Here is a 19212-nt window from a genome sequence, read left to right on the forward strand (position 1 = left end):
ATGGGCTTGGGGTGCAGCGTGACCTGTGAGCTCCATGGAGTTGGGGTACCAGCATGACCTGTGAGCTCCATGGGCTTGGGGTACCAGAGTGTCCTGTGAGCTCCATGGGCTTGAGGTACCAGCGTGACCTGTGAACTCCATGGGCTTGGGGTGCAGTGCGTCCTGTGAACTCCATGGACTTGGGGTACCAGTGTGACCTGTGAACAGTGTGGACTATGTTCACAGCATGTCCTGTGAACTTGGGGTACAGCATGCCTTGCGAGTTAGAAGTTCACCTTCAGGAATAGCCGTCAGAGCCTCAGGCCCCCGTGCGGGAGGGCAAGTGGTGGGAACCGGCCCCGGGAGGCAGGCTTGGCCGCAGCAGCCTGACAGCGAGACCCGCTGTGACCACCATCCCCACCAGCTCCTGAGGGCCTCCTGCCGAGTGCCACGGTCTCAGGCTGGTCCCCGAGGCCGGGGCCCCGGCCCCCTCCCAGCAGGCCTTCAGCGAGCGGCGCCTCTCCTTGCCCCTTGTCCCAGCACCCGCGGGCACTGCCCGGGCCAGCCAGGTGGCCAGGCGTGCAGAGGGGCTGTGGGTAAGGCCAGGAGAAAGGGGGTGGACTGCTGATGCCGACGGGCCTGTGGGAAGACTCTGTTAGATGTTACGAGCTGGGCATCATAGGGCTTCTGAAGTTACTGCATCGGGACGATTCGAGAATCAGAGACTTGAGTGCCGCCTCGCATCAGGAAGGAAGTCCTGCTCCAACGTGGGCCCAGGCTCCCCCGCCCAGCGCCGCTGGAGCCACGCAGGGCTGGGCTGTGAGCCTCAATGCAGACCCTGCCAGGCACCTGCTCACCCACAGGGGCCGCTTCTCTCCAGCCACACGGGCACGTCTCATCTCAGAGACTCGAGGCCCCAGAGAACATGGCCAGACCACACGTGCCCATCTGCATGGCGCCTCCTGCCTCCCCGACAAGCTCCCCTCCACCAGGGCCAGCTGGAAACGGGGCCCTCGGCCTGGGCACTTCCCACACGCCAGCACACACCAGCCGCGTCTCCAGGGCCCGCGCCAGCTCCTCGGCACTGAGCTCATCCACGATGCCACCGTGTCCCACCTGTGATGTGTGGCCCCATCACCCAAATGCCTTGCAAGTGCTTCCCGTCCTCCTGCCAGGCCACCCCACCGAATGTCCCTTGCGCAGAAGCCAGGAGCTCCCTGAAGCCTTGGGTATCGCAGTTAACACTGCAGGTCCCAGCCCACCATTCCCCGTGAAGCCCCAGCGCTCCCTCCTCGGGCCACCTCCTCCAGGAAGCCCTCCCTGCCTCATCAGGGTGTCTGGGCCCAAACGTGTCTTTCCAGGCCCAGTGAGGACAAGAGCGGTTCTGCCTGGCTCTCTGTGGCCCATGGCACTCAGCACAGAGCCGGAAAGCGAAGGAAGGCGAGGGGCCGATAAAGACGAGACTACAAAACCCACCTGGACACCACAGATGGCTCTTGGATGGGCTGGGCGCCACGCTGCCGGCTCCCAGACCCAGGCCCAGCCACTGATGCAGACGCCCAGTCGCGCGTCCCTGGAGGCCCAACCCCCGGCACGGTGAGCCCCCCGGCCCGCCCAACCCGGCCTCCCCGAGCAGCGCAGCCCTGGCCTCTGTCCCACGGCCACGCCACCTCGTCCGGCCACCGTCTGTTCAGGTCCCACTGTGGCCTGCTTTCTTTCCAGAACCCTCCGTTTCCTGACATGATGCGATGAACGCCTCGGGACAGTGCAGGGTACTGCGCCTCACTACTGCACACTGCCGCGCACCGCGCCACGCCGTGCCCTGGGCCGCGCTTTGCACGGGTCACGCAGCATGTTGGGCAGCACCGTGCATCACGGAACAGTGTTCCTACATTACGTGATGTTACACGCGATGCTCCCTTGCATACCTGATACCCGGCCGATCACACGCCACGCACGCTGCGTCACCAGCCACACCACACCGCATTATGCGCCATATTGCCCCCTCCTTGCGTCCCCGCGGGGCTGCACCTTCACCAGAGCTGAGCCTCTGTTCGGTCAGACCGCAGCACACCCCGGTCCGCTCAGGGCCTGGGGCGGCCGAACCACACTGGTACCGACCAGTGACCACCAAGGGGGGCTGGCCTTGACTGAAAGCATCTCTAGGAGACGCCTGGGCCCTCAGAGACACAGGCTCAGCGTCCTCACTGTGGACACCCTGAAGCTCAGCCAGCCCCTCCCCACACCCTGGTTCTGCACTCACACGTGACTGGGGCCGGGGCGGGCCAGCCGGGGTCTGCGTGCTGGCGGCGCTGCAGCTCCCAGGACCTGCACAGGCCTGGCCTCCAGGACCTCGGGCTCTGGTCTCCACTGCCGTCCCCGACTCGATCTCCCCCTCCACAGAGTCACCTGTGTTGGCATCTGCTCCAGAGCGATGGGGCCCATGAACAGCCCTCGGCCCTGACAGTATCCAACACCTGACCAGGATTCCAGGAGGAAAGTGCGGCCCCAGCCCTGAAGGCCCTCCGACCCCCTTCCACCCACTCTGCAGGGGCTCCTGCAGGGGCCCCCATCCGCCTCCCATCAGCTCTGCAGGGGCTCCTGCAGGGACGAAGACACGAACAAGAAGCCTCAGATACCTTCCCGGGGCCGAGGATGAGAGAGGAGGTTCGTTACAGAAACATCTTCGAGTATTTCAAAACAGAAGCAAATTTGTTCATCGTGTAAGTATGAACAGGGAGCAGCCCCACACGTCATCACGGGGACTTCCTGAGCGGGGCTCTAACCTCCCTGACAGCACGGGATCGAGTCCGCCCCCGTGCGGACCCTGCACCGGCGGGAGGCCTCCTCTGCCCGCGACAACAGGCATGCCCGCAGGGCGGAGGGGGTCGAGCTGACTGCAGTTTGGTATTTCAGCACCAAACACTACGGTCCTGTGGTCACAGACTCATTCTCTGTAGTCCTCTCCCTTACAGCATCAGGTACATTGAAAACATGAAAGTACTTATAAAAGGAACTACGTTTTTAAACGGTGGGCGCACGTTGCCCTTTCTGCAGAAGCACAACCTGCAGCAGGCACGGCGGCTGGCGCCCCCACGCTGGTTCCTGGACACGCTGGGGCAACCCAGAAACCTGAGTGTAGGGGCTGTGACTTGACGCTCAGGCTGGGGGTGCCGTTCCCCCTCCATGCATGACACAGACACAGGAGCCAAAAACCAAGACACCAGGTTTCAAGTAATCAACCTCACTTCCCCCAGAGAGCAACAAAATAAATGAAAGACCACTGTCACAAGTATGTGGTCACAAATCTAAAAAGATGAGGCTTCATTTCATTTCATTCCATTCATATTGTCCTTAAGTTCCAACAAATCAAGTCTTGAAAGTGTTATTTCCCGGTACTGGGATGAATTGCTACTTACGGAATGATTAGTGCATATATGGGTAAAACACCGATACCTGTTTTGGTCTTAAGTATATTCAGTAACCTCTTGTACTGAGGAAGGAGGAGCATGAAACCAGTCCATGCAGCGAGGGGGCCTGGGCCACTCGGGCGCAGAGAGTTCAGACCGGAGTCTGCTGCCTCCTTCCCCAGGACCCACTCTGCCACTTTGCCCGACGGGGAGTCTGCCCGGCCGGGTCGGCTCCACCCTGAGCCCCACTCCTGCAGTGGAATGAAGCCTGCGAGCAGGCTCAGTCTCCACAGGCAGATCTGTCAGATTTTTACGTGAACTGGTACAACTGTGCAAGGAATTCTTCTTTAACCAACAGTTCTTGTCCTCAAAATCATTGTGCTAATAAGTTGCTTCAGCCTTGTCCGACTCTTTGCAACTCCGTGGATTGTAGCCTGCCAGGCTCCTCTGTCCATGGGATTCTCCAGGCAAGAGTACTGGAGTGGGCTACCATTTCCTTCTCCAGGGATCATCCTGACCCAGGGATCGAACGCGCATCTCTTATGTCTCCTGCATTGGCAGGTGGGGTGGGTACCACTAACGCCAACTGGGAGGCCCCAAAATCATTACTTTGAACAAATAAGCATCAGTAAGGGCACCAAAATCCACTGCAAGTACAAGCCAACAGCAACCAAGACCAAGAAGACCTGGGTTTGTTCCACTAAAGGGGGCGTTACCGCTATTTCTGTGCCTGCTTACTGTCAGTGGATAAAGAAACTTTAAGTTAACAGACACAATACGACGACGCCTCAGCTGCCAAGAACTGTCTCTCAGGCACCCAGGACACGCGCTGCACTGCGCCCCAGGAGGAAATGTCAATCCTGTTACAGCAGTTCATATGCTTAGCGACGTGCAGGACTGCCTAAGGCTGGCTGAGGCGGTCACTCTGTGCTACATCTGGGCATCTGCGCCCAGCACGGCGCTCACAGAAACAGCCTTACCTGCCGCCTTCGCCGCGGCTGCCGCCGTCACATTCTGGGCATTGGCGCGCACCCTGAAGGTCACCGCTGGCCCCTCGACCCTGGAAGAGACCGTTTAGGAGGCGTCAGGACTGCTCAGCGCGCCCCACACACCCCAGGGCCACCGTGGGTCCCAGGGACTCTGCCCACAGGCTCTGCTACTCTAAAAATACACGTGGCAGGGCTCTTACAAAAAGATTCAAATCAACCCCAATAAACCGACAGTAACCAGCAGACACTCCTGCATGGAAAAAGAAAATTGTTATGGAAATAGGTTTTAGTAGTCAGTTCCCCAGGGAGCCACAGGAGCCAAGCACAGACGGGAAAGAGACAAGTATTTTTAAAATTCTCTTGAAAACTTATTGAAATCTTTAAGAACTACTCAGTATAAAAATAACTGGCAGGGGACTGCTTGCCAGGAGTTATCAAAACTGTTCAAAGCATTTTAAATACTTTGTTGAACATGACTTTGAAAATCGCATCCATTTTTAAACGACTGATCCATCTGAGGGGGACGGGGAGCTGTTTCCATCAGGACTCCCCAAGCTCCGCATCTCCTGGCCCCCTGGGGCTGGTGTCCCAGGAGCGGGAACCACGCAGGCGGCCCTTCCACCAGGAGAGCCCGCAGGACAGCACTCTTCCTGGTGACCAGTGAGGTGACATCTCTACTCTAACCAAATCTGGAGAGTCCCGGTAAGTAAGGCCCCCCCAAATCTAACCTTCCCTTGGGTGCTGAGAGTGTTCTCTGAAGATCACGTGGATGCTCCTGGTTTCCGAAAGACAGAGCGCACGGTTCATTCACGTGTCCCCACCTGCAGCACCACTGCCCGCCCTCCTTCCTTCCTTCCAGGACACCACGTGCAAGTCCCGGGACGTGCATACACGTGACCCTGGGATGCTGCACACGCGACCTTAGTGACCCTGGGACGACCCAGTGTGGAAAGCACTCTGTGAACGGAGGTTCCGTGTCTCTGACCACCCAGCCTCACGTGGCCAAGCTCTGCCCTGGCGCCAGGAAGAAAGGGTCACCAGCCGCCCGAGGCGGATCTGACCTCCCGGCTGACCTCAGCGTGAGTTCGGGGCTGTCTCCACAGCACCTGCTCTTTCAGGCGGGCATGCGGAGTCTCTGCACAGAGATCTCTGCATGTCTGTGTCCCAGGTCACCACCTGTCACCCTGCTGAGCCTTTTAAGCTCTGAGGCCTCGGGAGGGCTCAGCTATAAAATGGGAGGTGGTTCAAGTCGCCAGGGAGACAAGAAGGGGCAAATAAGAACAAACTCCACTGGGGGAAACTGAAACACTATTTCGGGGGCACCCTGCTGGCCTGCTGCGGACTCGGGGAGGGGGTTCAGGCTGAGGCAGCCCCGGCTGCCCGGGCTGGCCTCGGGCTCAGCTGAAGGCCCGGGCTGGGGGCCCAGGGCGCGAACGGCCTCCTGTCTGCCCGCCCAGCGAGAGCCCGGAGCAGCGCATGCATCAGTGCCGCCGACAGCCGGGACTCGATTATAAAACCATAACCGCGCTGGCCGGGCGTCTGTCGGCGCAATTACAGCGGCACGCCAATGCCGTCTTAATGGCCTCTAATGATGTAGTAAGAAATAATGGAATTTACTTGACAGCTACAGAGCCATTAACAAAACATATTAAGCATAACTAGTCTCTCCACAGAAACACACACCACCCTGGAAGAGCGCTCCGAGCGGCGGCCTCCGCGCCTCTCCAGGAGCGACGATCTGCCGCGCCAGCACCGCGACGCACAGACCCCCTGCGGCCATGCGGTCGTCCCCTCCAGACCCCTGCCCGGGTCACCCCTGCAGGTGCTGTGGACCCGCACATGCCGGGTCCTGGGGGTGACACACAGGACTCGTATGTACCGTTTGGGACGCCACACGCACCCCACACGGGTGCAGCATTAAAGACCCAGAGCTGCCAGCCCCGCATCGACTGGGCAGGACCCGGGCTCCCGAGGCACAGACGTGCGGGCTGGTTCGAGGCTCCAGGGCCGGGTGAGGCCTTGGGGTGGGACTCGGTCACGAGAGCCATGGCCAAGACTGACAGAGGCTGAAAGAGGGCGGTGGCGTCGTTGTGGCCCCCAGGGGAGGCAGGAGGCCCCGCTCACCAAGCTGGAAAGAGATCGCAGCAAGTGATATTTACAAAAGAGCTGGTCTCACGACCAGCCCACCTCTGGAGGCGGGAAAGTCCCCAGGACCCCCAGACCTGGAGATGGTGTGTCTGGGAGGGACTGAGCCAAGGAGTGAGGAGCAGAACGAGGTGACGGGGGGAGAGGGGTCACCAGGTCAGGACCGCATCTCCTTAAGTCCCGGGACCCCGCCCCTCCCCCTGGAGACCCCCGGGACCCCGCCCCTCCCCTCACACCAGAGCCCCCGGGCCCCGCCCCTCCCACTGGAGACCCCGGGGACCCCGCCCCTCCCCTCCCACCGGAGCCCCGGGCCCCGCCCCTCCCACCGGAAGCCCGGCCCCAGTGCGTTTCCGACGGCCCCGCACGCTCTTCCCAGCTTCAGGGTTCCATCAGAAAACAAGAGTGGGTCCCAGACCCACGCACCTGCCACGTGGCAGCCCTGGACTCCATGTCACCAGCTCTCTCTAAAACCCAGCCCACTGAGGATGTGACGGGCTGGGGCACTCAGGGACCTCAGGCCTCTCCTCCGGGTGTGCACACTGCGGGCGCCAGCCCCAGGCCCTGGTTCACCTTCAGAGGGGCCGCCCCACCGTCCAGAGCCCCCGGGGGTTCCGGGTCAGCGGGGCCCTCTCGGGGTCACCGTCCTGCTGACACTCGGGATTCTGCTGCGCTTACAGAGCTAACCGGACCCCCTGGATGCTCCCCCCTCTTCCTCCCGCACCAGCCTCTGTGACACAGTGAACACGCCCCACGGGGAACCTGCTGGAGGGACGCTCAGAAGGAGCCGCCCGAGCCCCACCCGCACTCACTCGACGTCCGTGAAGACGCCCGCCGGCACCTCCAGGAGCCGCGCCACGTCCTCCAGCGCCTGCGTGCCCTTGTCCAGGCTCAGGGAGCTGTGGGGAGATGGCAGGGTTACCGAGCGGGCTTCTCACTGCGAGGAATGGGGCCCGCGACCCCCCACGCCCCCTCACTGCAAGGAACGGGGACCCCGGACCCCACCTCCTCACTGCAAGGAAGGGGGTCCCGCACCGCCCTCCGCCCCTCACTATGAGGAACGGGGCCCCGCGCCCCCTGGGACCCCGCACCCCCACCCCGCCCTGATCCAAGAGCTGCTCTGCCTGTATTTCCATTATGCGGCCTGGGTAGGGGGCAGGGGGCGGCTGGGAGCAGGTGTCTCCCCACCCGGATGAATCACCCCACTTTAAACCAGTAAGAGGAGCAACATGGTGCAAATAGGGGTGCTGGGGAGCGAGATGGGCCCAGGGAGCAGCAGGCTGGTCCCTGCTCTGCAATGGGGGGCTGCCCCCCACCCCCACCATCCTGCTTCCTGAGACAGTGAGGAGCCCTCAGGGCTGGGAACCCACGCCTCAAGGATGGATGAGACCCCAAACCTCCCAGACACTCTCTCCACAGACTTTTATGTCACCAGGTTTTAAAATAAGAACGTTTTAAAAGTGGTGCATCTGCATGTGTGGCTACCCTGGCGTCCTCCCACCTGCGGCCCCGGGGACAGACGCGGTGCAGCCCCGGGGACAGACGCAGCGCAGCCCGGCCCTGCGGTGGGGCTGAGCCCAGAAGGCAACTGAGGAGAGCCACGCGCGCACCCGGTGTGCACACAGCCCCCAGACGCGGACACGCCCCAGGAGTGCACACACACCCCTGAGGACACAGGCACTCCCCAGCTGTGAACACACACACACACATCTGTGGACACAGACACGCCCCAGGAGTGCACACACACCCCTGAGGACACAGACACTCCCCAGCTGTGAACACACACACACACACATCTGTGGACACAGACACGCCCCAGGAGTGCACACACACCCCTGAGGACACAGACACTCCCCAGCTGTGAACACACACACACACACATCTGTGGACACAGACACGCCCCAGGAGTGCACACACACCCCGAGGACACAGACACTTCCCAGCTGTGCACACGCACCCCTGCAGACACAGACACTCCCCAGCTGTGAACACACACACACACACATCTGTGGACACAGACACTCCCCAGGAGTGCACACACACCCCTGAGGACACAGACACTCCCCAGCTGTGCACACGCACCCCTGCAGACACAGACACTCCCTAGGAACACACACACACACACACACACCCCTGCAGACACAGACATGCTCCAGGAGTGCACACACCCCTGAGGACACAGACACTTCCCAGCTGTGAACACACACACACACACACACACACACCTGCGGACACACACCTGCAGACACAGACACTCCCCAGGAATACACACACACCCCTGCAGACACAGAAGCCCCCTGGGTGCGCACACACCCCTGCAGACACAGACACTCCCTGGGTGTGCGCACACACCCCTGCAGACAAACACTCCCCAGGTGTGCACACACACACCCCTGCAAACAAGGACACTCCCCAGGTATGCAGAGATAGCCCTGCAGTCACTCCCCAGGTGTGCACACACACCCCTGCGGACACAGACACTCCCTAGGAACACACACACACACACACACACACACACCCTGCAGACACAGACATGCCCCAGGAGTACACACACACCCTTGAGGACACAGACACTTCCCAGCTGTGCACACACACACACACCCCTGTGGACACAGACACTCCCCAGGAATACACACACACCCCTGCAGACAATCACTCCCCAGGTGTGCAGAGACAGCCCTTCAGTCACTCCCCAGGTGTGCACACACACGCCTGTGGGCACGGACACTCCCCAGGTGTACACACACACGCCTGCGGACACAGACACTCCCCAGGAGCTTCAGAGGGACACCTCAGCCCCTCCTGCTGCGCTGTCAGGGCAAGCAGGGCAAATGGCTGGTGACAACGGTGGCCCCATTCTAGCTCAAGTCAGACAAATGAGAGGCTGTCAACTGTACTCAAACCCAGCACGCAATTATTTCTCTTTTGTTTTTAAACTATGTGGCCATCAGCTGTCATTTCATGGCCTGAACTTCCTTAGAAAGCAGTTGGAGTTAATCTCAAAAATCACTGGACGGACATAGCACTTGCAATTTCACGGGCCGACTGTGACACCTGCCTCCGGGTCTCCTGGATACCCGCCGCCAGGAAGAGAGATGGCGTGCTTCTAGCAGCCAGAGGTCAGAGCGGGAGTGGCGGCGGGTGCTCTGCCTGCCTTGCCGTCAGGGCAGGAAGGGTCACCGTCAAGAGCTGGAGGGGCCTCCCCTCTAAGGCACTTAACTTCCTGAGACAGAGTGCTCGTTAAGCAAGATATGTGCTGGGGAGTCTCTAAATCAGCAAAACGGAAAAAGGGCCCCGTAATCCAGGTCAGGAAGCTTGCCGAGAGGGGCCACACCCCATTCTCAAGGCAGCCGCCCCACCCATGCACAGCCTAGGCTCACCACTGGGTCAAAATGAGAAAATCTAAGTCTGTCAGGGGAGCGTTGAGGCCACTCTCAAAACAAAGACTAGGGACAACCTGAGGGTCAGAAACATTCAATTCAGTCGCTCAGTCGTGTCCGACTCTGTGACCCCATGGACCGCAGCACGCCAGGCCTCCCTGTCCATCACCAACTCCCGGAGCTTGCTCAAACTCATGTCCATTGAGTCGGTGATGCCATCCAACCATCTCATCCTCTGTCATCCCCTTCTCCTCCTGCCTTCAGTCTTTCCCAGCATCAGGGTCTTTTCAGAAACATTGAGACCAGTGAGATCTTAAAGGCAAACTCTTCGCCCTCAACCACAAGTGATTCTATGGAAATTATCTCGTTCGCTGCTCACAACAAACCTGGAGGTTTTAACCTCCCTTGAAAGAGGTGGAAACTGAAGCTCCAGAAATTAAATTCAGTGCCGAAGATCACACTACCAGTAAACCCTCAAAGAAAGACAAACGGAAAGGTTTCTGTGCACCCTTGGGGTGGCAGCTTCACTACTGTAGGGCAAGCCCTCACCCTGATGGCCCACGCCCTCACCCGACCACGCCCTCACCTGACCACGCCCTCACCCTGACCGCACGCCCTCATCTGACCACGCCCTTGCCCGACCACGCCCTCATCCTGATGGCACACGCCCTCACCCGACCACGCCCTCACCTGACCACGCCCTCACCCTGACCGCACGCCCTCATCTGACCACGCCCTCATCTGACCACGCCCTTGCCCGACCACGCCCTCATCCTGATGGCACACGCCCTCACCCGACCACGCCCTCACCCTGACCGCAGGCCCTCACCTGACCACGCCCCCGCCTCCATGGCTCCCCCATCCCAACCGCCGCACCTCTGCCCGAGTTTAACCCCAAGCAGACAGAACGCCATCCGCTCCCGCGGTCCCTCAGGTCTTCTTTTCCTAGTGTCACCGCCTCTTCTGAGACAGATGAGATCCAGCGCCAAGCGGGCTGTCACTCCTGCCCGCAGACGTCCACCTCAGGGGCGTTGCATCCCAGAGCTGGCGGGGCTTCGGGTACCTCACTTCCCAGTTGTGAACATGTCACTGTTTATTCAGAAATTCTCCAAAGGTCGGGAACCAACTGAGTGATGGATCACAAAATGAAAACGGGTCGACCTTGATACCAACGTTTTTGCTGAGATACTTGAAATCAGTCAATAAAATGAGACTTCCATGGGATTCACCAATTGTTCTATAAAAATCATGATGTTTATATCTTTTAAAATAATCTTCCAAGGTAGTTAACATCTTTGCTAACCCACAGGAATTCTCCCTAGTGCAGACGAGTGATGCTTCTGACGAGGACAGGGATGCAGGCGGAGGCCACTGTGATAATTCAGAATTCCAGCTCCAGGGTGCACTGCCTCCTTCCCTGCAGAAGTCTAACAAAGACCCCACTTCTCAGAGCAGGGGTGAGTGAGCCCATGATAAACTGTGAGCTGAACTGAACTCCTGTGAGGGCTGGACACAGGCAGATCCATCTGAGTCTCTAACAGTCCTGAATGACTCAGTAAATTAGCCTTAAAAGACTGCTAACAACCACTAACTCTTCAGAGATTTAAAAAAAAATGGAAGAAAAAAAACTGCTGCTTTCCAACATCATTTTTTAACATGAAGATGAGACTGTGCTTCTCAACATAAATTTATTCAAAATTTTAGTAAATATGTTCTCCATAGGACATTTGAATAAACATATTCTCCACAAATATAGTCTCCATAACAATTTTACTCTCCAGGGGAAAAAAATCTGCCAAAAGCTTAATACAAATCTAAGTACAAAATGTCTTAGAGTCACCTTTATAAAAAGTGCATGGAAATAAAAAACATAAAAGGGAGTAATGTAAAAATGTAAGGTTTTTGCATGCATTCAGAGTTAAGTTGCTATCCACCTAAACAGACCTGTAACTATAAGATGCTTTATGTAAGCCTCACGGTAACCACAGAGCCGAAGCCAACAGCACAATCTTAGAAAGCTTCCGGCCTTTCCCCACTGGGTGTGGGCCTTCCTGCGGGCTTCTCGTGCGCAGCCGCTACCGTGATGAGGGTGTTCCCTCTACACCTGCTCTGTTAGGAGTCTGTGTCACGAAAGGAAATGGAACTTTTTCTTATTGAGAGGGTCACTCTCACCTGCTTCCATGACACGATGCGATCCAGACACACCGCGTGTCCCAGACTGTGGACCACGTCAGGGAACACCGCCCCTCCCCAGCCTTCTTCTGACCAGAGAGGGTCAGGGTCACGTGGGGCCTTTGTACGCTTCTCCACCCACCTGTGCCTCCCGACCCCAAGGGGGCCCGTCCAGCATCGGAAGCTTGAACCGATCCTGATGTGATCATCGGCCAGCACATCCAGTGGAACACTTGCCACCTCAGTTCAGTTCAGTTCAGTTCAGTCGCTCAATTGTGTCCGCCTCTTTGTGACCCCATGAACCGCAGCACACCAGGCCTCCCTGTCCATCACCAACTCCCGGAGCTTGCTCAAACTCATGCCCATCGAGTTGGTGATGCCATCCAGCCATCTCATCCTCTGTCGTCCCCTTCTCCTCCTGCCCCCAATCCCTCCCAGCATCAGGGTCTTTTCCAATGAGTCAACTCTTCGCATGAGGTGGCCAAAGTACTAGAGTTTCAGCTTCAGCATGAGTCCTTCCAATGAACACCCAGGACTGATCTCCTTCAGGATGGACTGGTTGGATCTCTTTGCAGTCCAAGGGACTATCAAGAGTCTTCTCCAACACCACAGTTCAAAAGCATCAATTTTTTGGCACTCAGCTTTCTTCATAGTCCAACTCTCACATCCATATATGACCACTGGAAAAACCATAGCCTTGACCAGACAGACCTTGGCAAAGTAATGTCTCTGCTTTTTAATATGCCACCTCAGGACATAGTTTTTTCCATTTTTCCTTTTCCCTCTGGCTTCATTATTCATTTGCAGACTTACTATTTTGACAGCAAAGAAAATCTCATCTTTTCATATTTTCTCCCTCTTTCCTACTCCTTTGTATGTAGAAGTGGAATTTAAACTTCTTAACTTTGACAGATTTAGTCTCAGTCCATTTATAATGCAGACGACACTTTGCAAAAAATCAATTGCAGGGGTGAGGGGGTGAGGGTCTGTGAGGATTACCGTAGACTCTCAGGGCACTGCTGAAGATGAAAAGCTAAACTTCCCCGATGATTATGGAAATCCAACAGCAAAGTCAATGGCTGGGTAGATAGATGTGGACGTGGATGTAGATGACACAGAGGTCGGTGTAAATATACGCAAGTGTGGATGCAGAAAGAGATGATACAGATGTGCGTGCAGACATAACAGGTGTGTGTGTAGACATAACAGATGTGTGTGTAGACATACAGGTGTGCATGTAGACTTACAGATGTGTGTGTGAACATGCAAGTGTGTGTGGACATACAGGTGTGTGTGGGTATACAGGTGTGTGTGGGCATACAGGTGTGTGTGGACATACAGGTGTGTGTGGGCATACCGGTGTGCATGTAGACACACAGGCATGAGTGGAGGTGCAGATGTAGACGCAGACATGTAGGCACAGACAGATCAGTGATGTGGACACACAGGTAAGACGATACAGGCTAAGCAGACGACACAGATGCGGGTGTACAGACGCGGGTACCAGTGCAGGTACCCTGGAGACACACAGATAGAGGTACAAGGATCTACTGTGACCTCCTTTCTTCCACCACACATCAGCACAGCTAGAAGAGAACAGGGTTTCCACTTTGCCAGAACCTTCTAAGAGCCTGCTCTGTCTTGCACTCCCAGGCTGAGCTGCAGAGCCGCTGGCAGGAGTCAGCCTGGGGACCATGCAGAGAGAGAGGGTGAGGCCAGGCTCAGGCCCGGTTGGTGGGTCAGGCCAGGCTTCCTTCCCCTCCCGGCCCCACCCCAATGACAGACCTTTGCTGCAGCAGAAGGATCCATGGGGGTGGGGGCCCACAGTCAGAGTCCATAAGAGCCCCTGATACCACCATTCCTTCCGGCACCTTCTGGCAGCCAGACGTGACCGAGCTGACCTGGGAAGCTTTCATCCCAAGGGACACTGTCACATCTGCACTTTGATGGCATTTTCTCACTTTCCCGACCACCATGGTTAGAGCCTAGACAACGTGAAATATCCTCCAGTTGTTTCTAGAATTCCAGCTGACGGCAGGCTGCAAAGCCCAGCCTGGCTCTAGAACCCCGCGAACATCACCCTGCGGCTCCTGGGCCACCGCAGAGCAAAGAGCCACCAACAAGGGGCCCCTCCTCTGCCTCCCAGGCCACCCAGCAGACACACAAGTTCTGGGCACAGACATGGGAACCAGGTATACATGTGATGGTAGAAAGGGGTCTGGGCTCCTTTCCAGGTGTGATGTGGCATCACGGTATGCTGGAAAGAAAGAATCCTGCTATTTTAGAGATACTTCATGACATGCTTCTAAGACACCGTAGCTGGGATTTGTGTCAGAGCAGCAGGGGAACGGGGAGTGGGTGGGGTGACTGGCCAGGCCGCTGGGCCTAGGTCAACATCCTCCTCGTGTGCATGTTTCAACTCTGCATGAGGAAGAGGAAAGCAAACCTGCTCCCCCTTCTAGTCTGTCGGACAGGGACCGTGACTCCGTCCCGTTACCCGGGGCCCCCGAGTCCTTGAGCCCAGGCTGTGGGGATGCCTCCCGGGCCCCTGAAGTGCAGCCACGGGAGGGCTTCTGGGCTCACAGGGTCCACACCTCAGTTTTCTCGTCCACAAACCACTCGAGGTGGGCAGGACCTCTGCACACGCTCCCGGCCGCGGGTTCACTTCCCCAAACTCGGGCTCCACGGCTGGGACAACCCCTGTGCAGGATCGGGGGTCTGTGCAGGACTTGACCTGGCCGGCACCCCCAGCTGGGATGACGCCTGTGCAGGATCAGGGGTCCCTGTAGGACTCGAGCCAGCCAGCACCCCCAGCACCTGCTTGCCTGCTATAAAGGTGGGCTCTTCTCTGTCTTACACACACTGTCCACATGGTCTTCTGCTGTCAAGCTGACTTGAAATCACTTTTAAATCATCCTGGGAAGACCAGGGATGGCTACCCTGCCCTTGACACATCTTGAATCCATCCAGTTTGTGAAAAGTATGAAAATGTAAATGGTGGAGGATCAGACTCCTGCCTGCCCATCAGCAAATGTACGAGTGAGGGCAGGGCAGGCAGAGTGGGGTCAGCTGCGTGGTCCCCGCAAACCTCAGGGAGAACGCCAAGCTGCCGCCACGTTCCTTCTCCTTTTGTGAAAACCAAACTTACAAAGTCCTTTTCTACTTAAAAAAAAAAAAAAAGAATGGTGTCAGATTCTTGTCAGTTAATAGCTGATCCATTAAGGCTTAAGCTGAGACCTGGTGAAATCCCACCCCAGAGAACCTCGAACCCCCACTAATCTGACAACAGAGGGGAGACTCCATGTGTCTGTGAGCATCCCACTCGGGGCAGACAGAATTATGGACACAGAGCTCTCGTCTGCACCACAGACCTTCCAGCTGGTGGAAGAAGTCAAGATAAAACAATGGTCTTTCTCTTTAGCCTGTGCCCAGAGCAGGTAAGTGCTCAGGCCCAGAGGTGTAGTCAAGGAAAGCCCTCCAGGAAATGGACTCGGGATGCAGAGAAGAAACCCTCTGACAGCAGCTCCCTCTTATAGGAAAGTCAACGAGAGCAAGAGGCGAGCCCGATGCGAGGATCTCCCTGTGTCCTGGTGCCGGCTGCTCACGCTGGACGTCCTGTGATATGGAGGACACTCGGCCTGGAGAGTCCCACCCTGAAGTCCACCGTCCTCTGTCCTCTACGGTTCACAGAGACTCAGAGTCTTCCCGAGGTTGGAATCCTCTCCAGCACTTTCACGACTCACACTTGTGCCTGAGGCAGGAGCAGCCCCGCACCCATGGTGGAGACCAGTCCTCCAGCATCAGGACATCCCAGGGGAGGAAAGGCGCTCACAGCAGTGGAGTGGTGGTCCCCCAGTGACCGTGTACACACGACACACGGGGACACATACACACCACACACACGCACCCAGGTACACACGCACACACGTACCCACGTACACAAGCACACGTACTCACATACACACAGAAACATACACACAAACATAGGGACACACACAGCACACACCCATGTGCCCAGGTACAAATGCTCACACGCACAAATACAGACCTGGAAACACGCATGTGACACAGACACACGGGGACACACACACATGTAACCACACACAGAGAAATATAGACATGGAAACACGCATGTGACGCACAGGGACACACACAGCACACACACATGTAACCACACACACACGTGCACAAATACAGACCTGGAAACATGCATGTGACACAGACACACGGGGACACACACACATGTAACCACACACAGAGAAATATAGACATGGAAACACGCATGTGACACACAGGGACACACACACAGCACACACACATGTAACCACACAGAGAGAAATATAGACATGGAAACATGCATGTGACACACACAGGGACACACACACAGCACACACACATATGTACCCATGTACATAAATACATAAACACATGCAAAATACAGACATGGAAACACACATAGGACAGGCACACAGGGACACACACACAGCACACATGCACACACATGCACCCATGTACACAAACACATACTCACATACACAAACACAGACATGGAGACGTGCACACGACCAGGGACATGGACAGATATGCAGCACACAAACACACACACACGCGGCCGCAGTGTTTGCCATGAAGCGGAAAACCCCCAGCACAGGTCCAACCGGGCAGCAGGAAGGGTCTGACCTAACAGCCAGAGCTGCACCCTCGGCAGGACCACCATCCAGGCCCTGGGTGTCTGTGTCACATGTGATTCTGACACACTCAGCAGGAGCTAACAGTTCTGAGCAGAGAAACTGGAGGCAGAGAGCGCGACCTCGGTCTGGAGGTGATGAGGCTGGGATGGGCAGGCGGGTCTTCAGAAAAGGCCTGGAGAGACGCCAGCCTGAGGATGCCTCCAAACCCGGGTGAGACCAGCACCTTCAGTTCCGTTTGGCTCTGACACGGGTTGGGTTCTGTGTGCGGTGCAGTGAGAGCAGATACGTATGGAGGCAAGAGCGCAGAGGCCATGGCGGAATCAGGAGAGGGTTGCAGCTCCAACACAGCCCCTTCCACAGGGGTCAGCACGGAGGGACGCTCGACCCCTGACCCAATGCACACTATGGTGCAAAATCAAAACTATGAGGTGGGGCTGTGTGCACACCTGCACGCACACCTGTATACACACCTGCACACACACCTGTATACACACCTGCACATGCACCTGTATACACACCTTCACATGTAACTGCACACACACCTTCACACACACCTGTAAACACACCTTCACACACCTGTATGCACACCTGTATACACACACCTGTATACACACCTGCACACACACCTGTATACACACCTGCACATGCACCTGTATACACACCTGCACACACACCTTCACACACACACCTGTAAACACACCTTCACACACCTGTATGCACACCTGTATACACACACCTGTATACACACCTGCACATGCACCTGTATACACACCTTCACATGTAACTGCACACACACCTTCACACACACCTGTAAACACACCTTCACACACCTGTATGCACACCTGTATACACACACCTGTATACACACCTGCACACACACCTGTATACACACCTGCACATGCACCTGTATACACACCTGCACACACACCTTCACACACACACCTGTAAACACACCTTCACACACCTGTATGCACACCTGTATACACACACCTGTATACACACCTGCACATGCACCTGTATACACACCTTCACATGTAACTGCACACACACCTTCACACACACCTGTAAACACACCTTCACACACCTGTATGCACACCTATATACACACACCTGTATACACACACCTATATACACACCTGCACACACACCTGCACATGTACCTGTGTACACACCTGTACACACCTGTACACACACCTTCACATGTAACTGCACACACCTGTACACACACCTCAACATGCACCTGCACACACACACGCCTGTGCATGCAGACAGACATGCTTCCCCTTGGACACACTGCCTCTGTTCCTTGAAGAAAACACACAGTTACAAAGCGCAGCGTCCACGTCAGACTCCTCAGCGACCCCCGCTGCTCACTGGGCATGCGATGCTGCACCCTGACCCGTGTCAGGCTCCCGTCAGAACTCAGGTGAGGACAGGACATCAATGCCGTGAGGCACGTCTTTCCCCTGAAGGGCGCCGCATACCCTGGGATGTGGTCAGTGTAAAGCTTCTGGAGCTTCCTGGGTGTGGAGTCAGCGTTCGCACAGCCCCCACCCTGCGGGGCTTCTGGCCCCAAGGGCGCCCCATGCTCTGAGCCACGGGGGTGGGGGGTCAGCACCAGGGAGCCGCAGGACTTCATCTGGGCTGGTTAGTGGAGGACTGACCTCAAGCTCGGGGTCCCCGCCCAGAACACGGGTCCAGGGGACAGGCTGACTGCCGACTGTTTTCCCGCACTGCAGGAGTGGGGCCGCCTCCAGGTGAGGACGGAAAAGCGAAGGCATGTCCCTGGCCTGCAGTGCCAGATCGTGCCCACGAGATGGAACTGCCCACTCACTCATTTTCCATCACGATGTAGCCATACTCCTCCTCGGGGGGCTGGACTTGCAGCCGCAGGCCTGGGCCGGGGGGCCCCTGTGCACCGGCCCCGAGATGCAGGTCCCCCTGAGGGGCAGCAGGTGTCCAGAGTGGCATGGCCCCTGGCCCGCCCTGCCCGGGCCTCGCGTGTGGCGGCCTCTGCAGCAGCTCCTTGGAGTAGGTCTGGCTCCGCACGTTCTCCACGCCCGCGCGCTCCTCCTCGGAAGAGAGCGAGGCCTCAGGGTCATCCCCCTTCTTGCTCTCTGTCTTGAAGGGCTCGGTGAGACGGGGGCCTCCAGGCAGGAACGGAGACCCGGGGCCCTGCAGGAGGTCCCCCAGTTGGACGCCCAGACGGTTCACCTGGCAGAAAGGAAACCAGCTTGAGGACGTGCCCTAAGCCGCAGAGAGACCGTCCGTCTTGGATACTCGGGAATGGGGCACCAGTGTATGTGGGCCTGGGGGCCACGGGGGCAGAATTAGGGTCTGGCCGTGTGCATCTCATCTGGAGACCCCAAGCTCTGCTGGCCTAGTCCCCTGTGTCTGGAATTAGGAACTGTGTCCCCCGACCCCACGCCTCCCTCCACAGCTCCGACAG

The 19212-nt window shown here is 57.3% G+C and overlaps 1 protein-coding gene across 3 annotated transcripts in view; it reads right to left on the bottom strand.

The window, feature by feature from the left end:
• Positions 1-19212, bottom strand: part of PTPRN2 (protein tyrosine phosphatase receptor type N2) — a 593102-nt gene that overhangs the window by 353242 nt on the left and 220648 nt on the right. For all 3 annotated transcript variants that reach the window (XM_043873080.1, XM_043873079.1, XM_043873077.1), the window contains exons 9-11: positions 18598-18977; positions 7333-7419; positions 4370-4449 (exon numbers count right to left, since the gene is read on the bottom strand). In XM_043873080.1, coding sequence (XP_043729015.1) covers positions 4370-4449; positions 7333-7419; positions 18598-18977 — 547 coding nt within the window. The remainder of the gene's footprint in view (positions 1-4369; positions 4450-7332; positions 7420-18597; positions 18978-19212) is intronic.

Source organism: Cervus elaphus, chromosome 18 (genome assembly GCF_910594005.1).
Source record: "Cervus elaphus chromosome 18, mCerEla1.1, whole genome shotgun sequence".
NCBI lineage: Eukaryota > Metazoa > Chordata > Mammalia > Artiodactyla > Cervidae > Cervus > Cervus elaphus.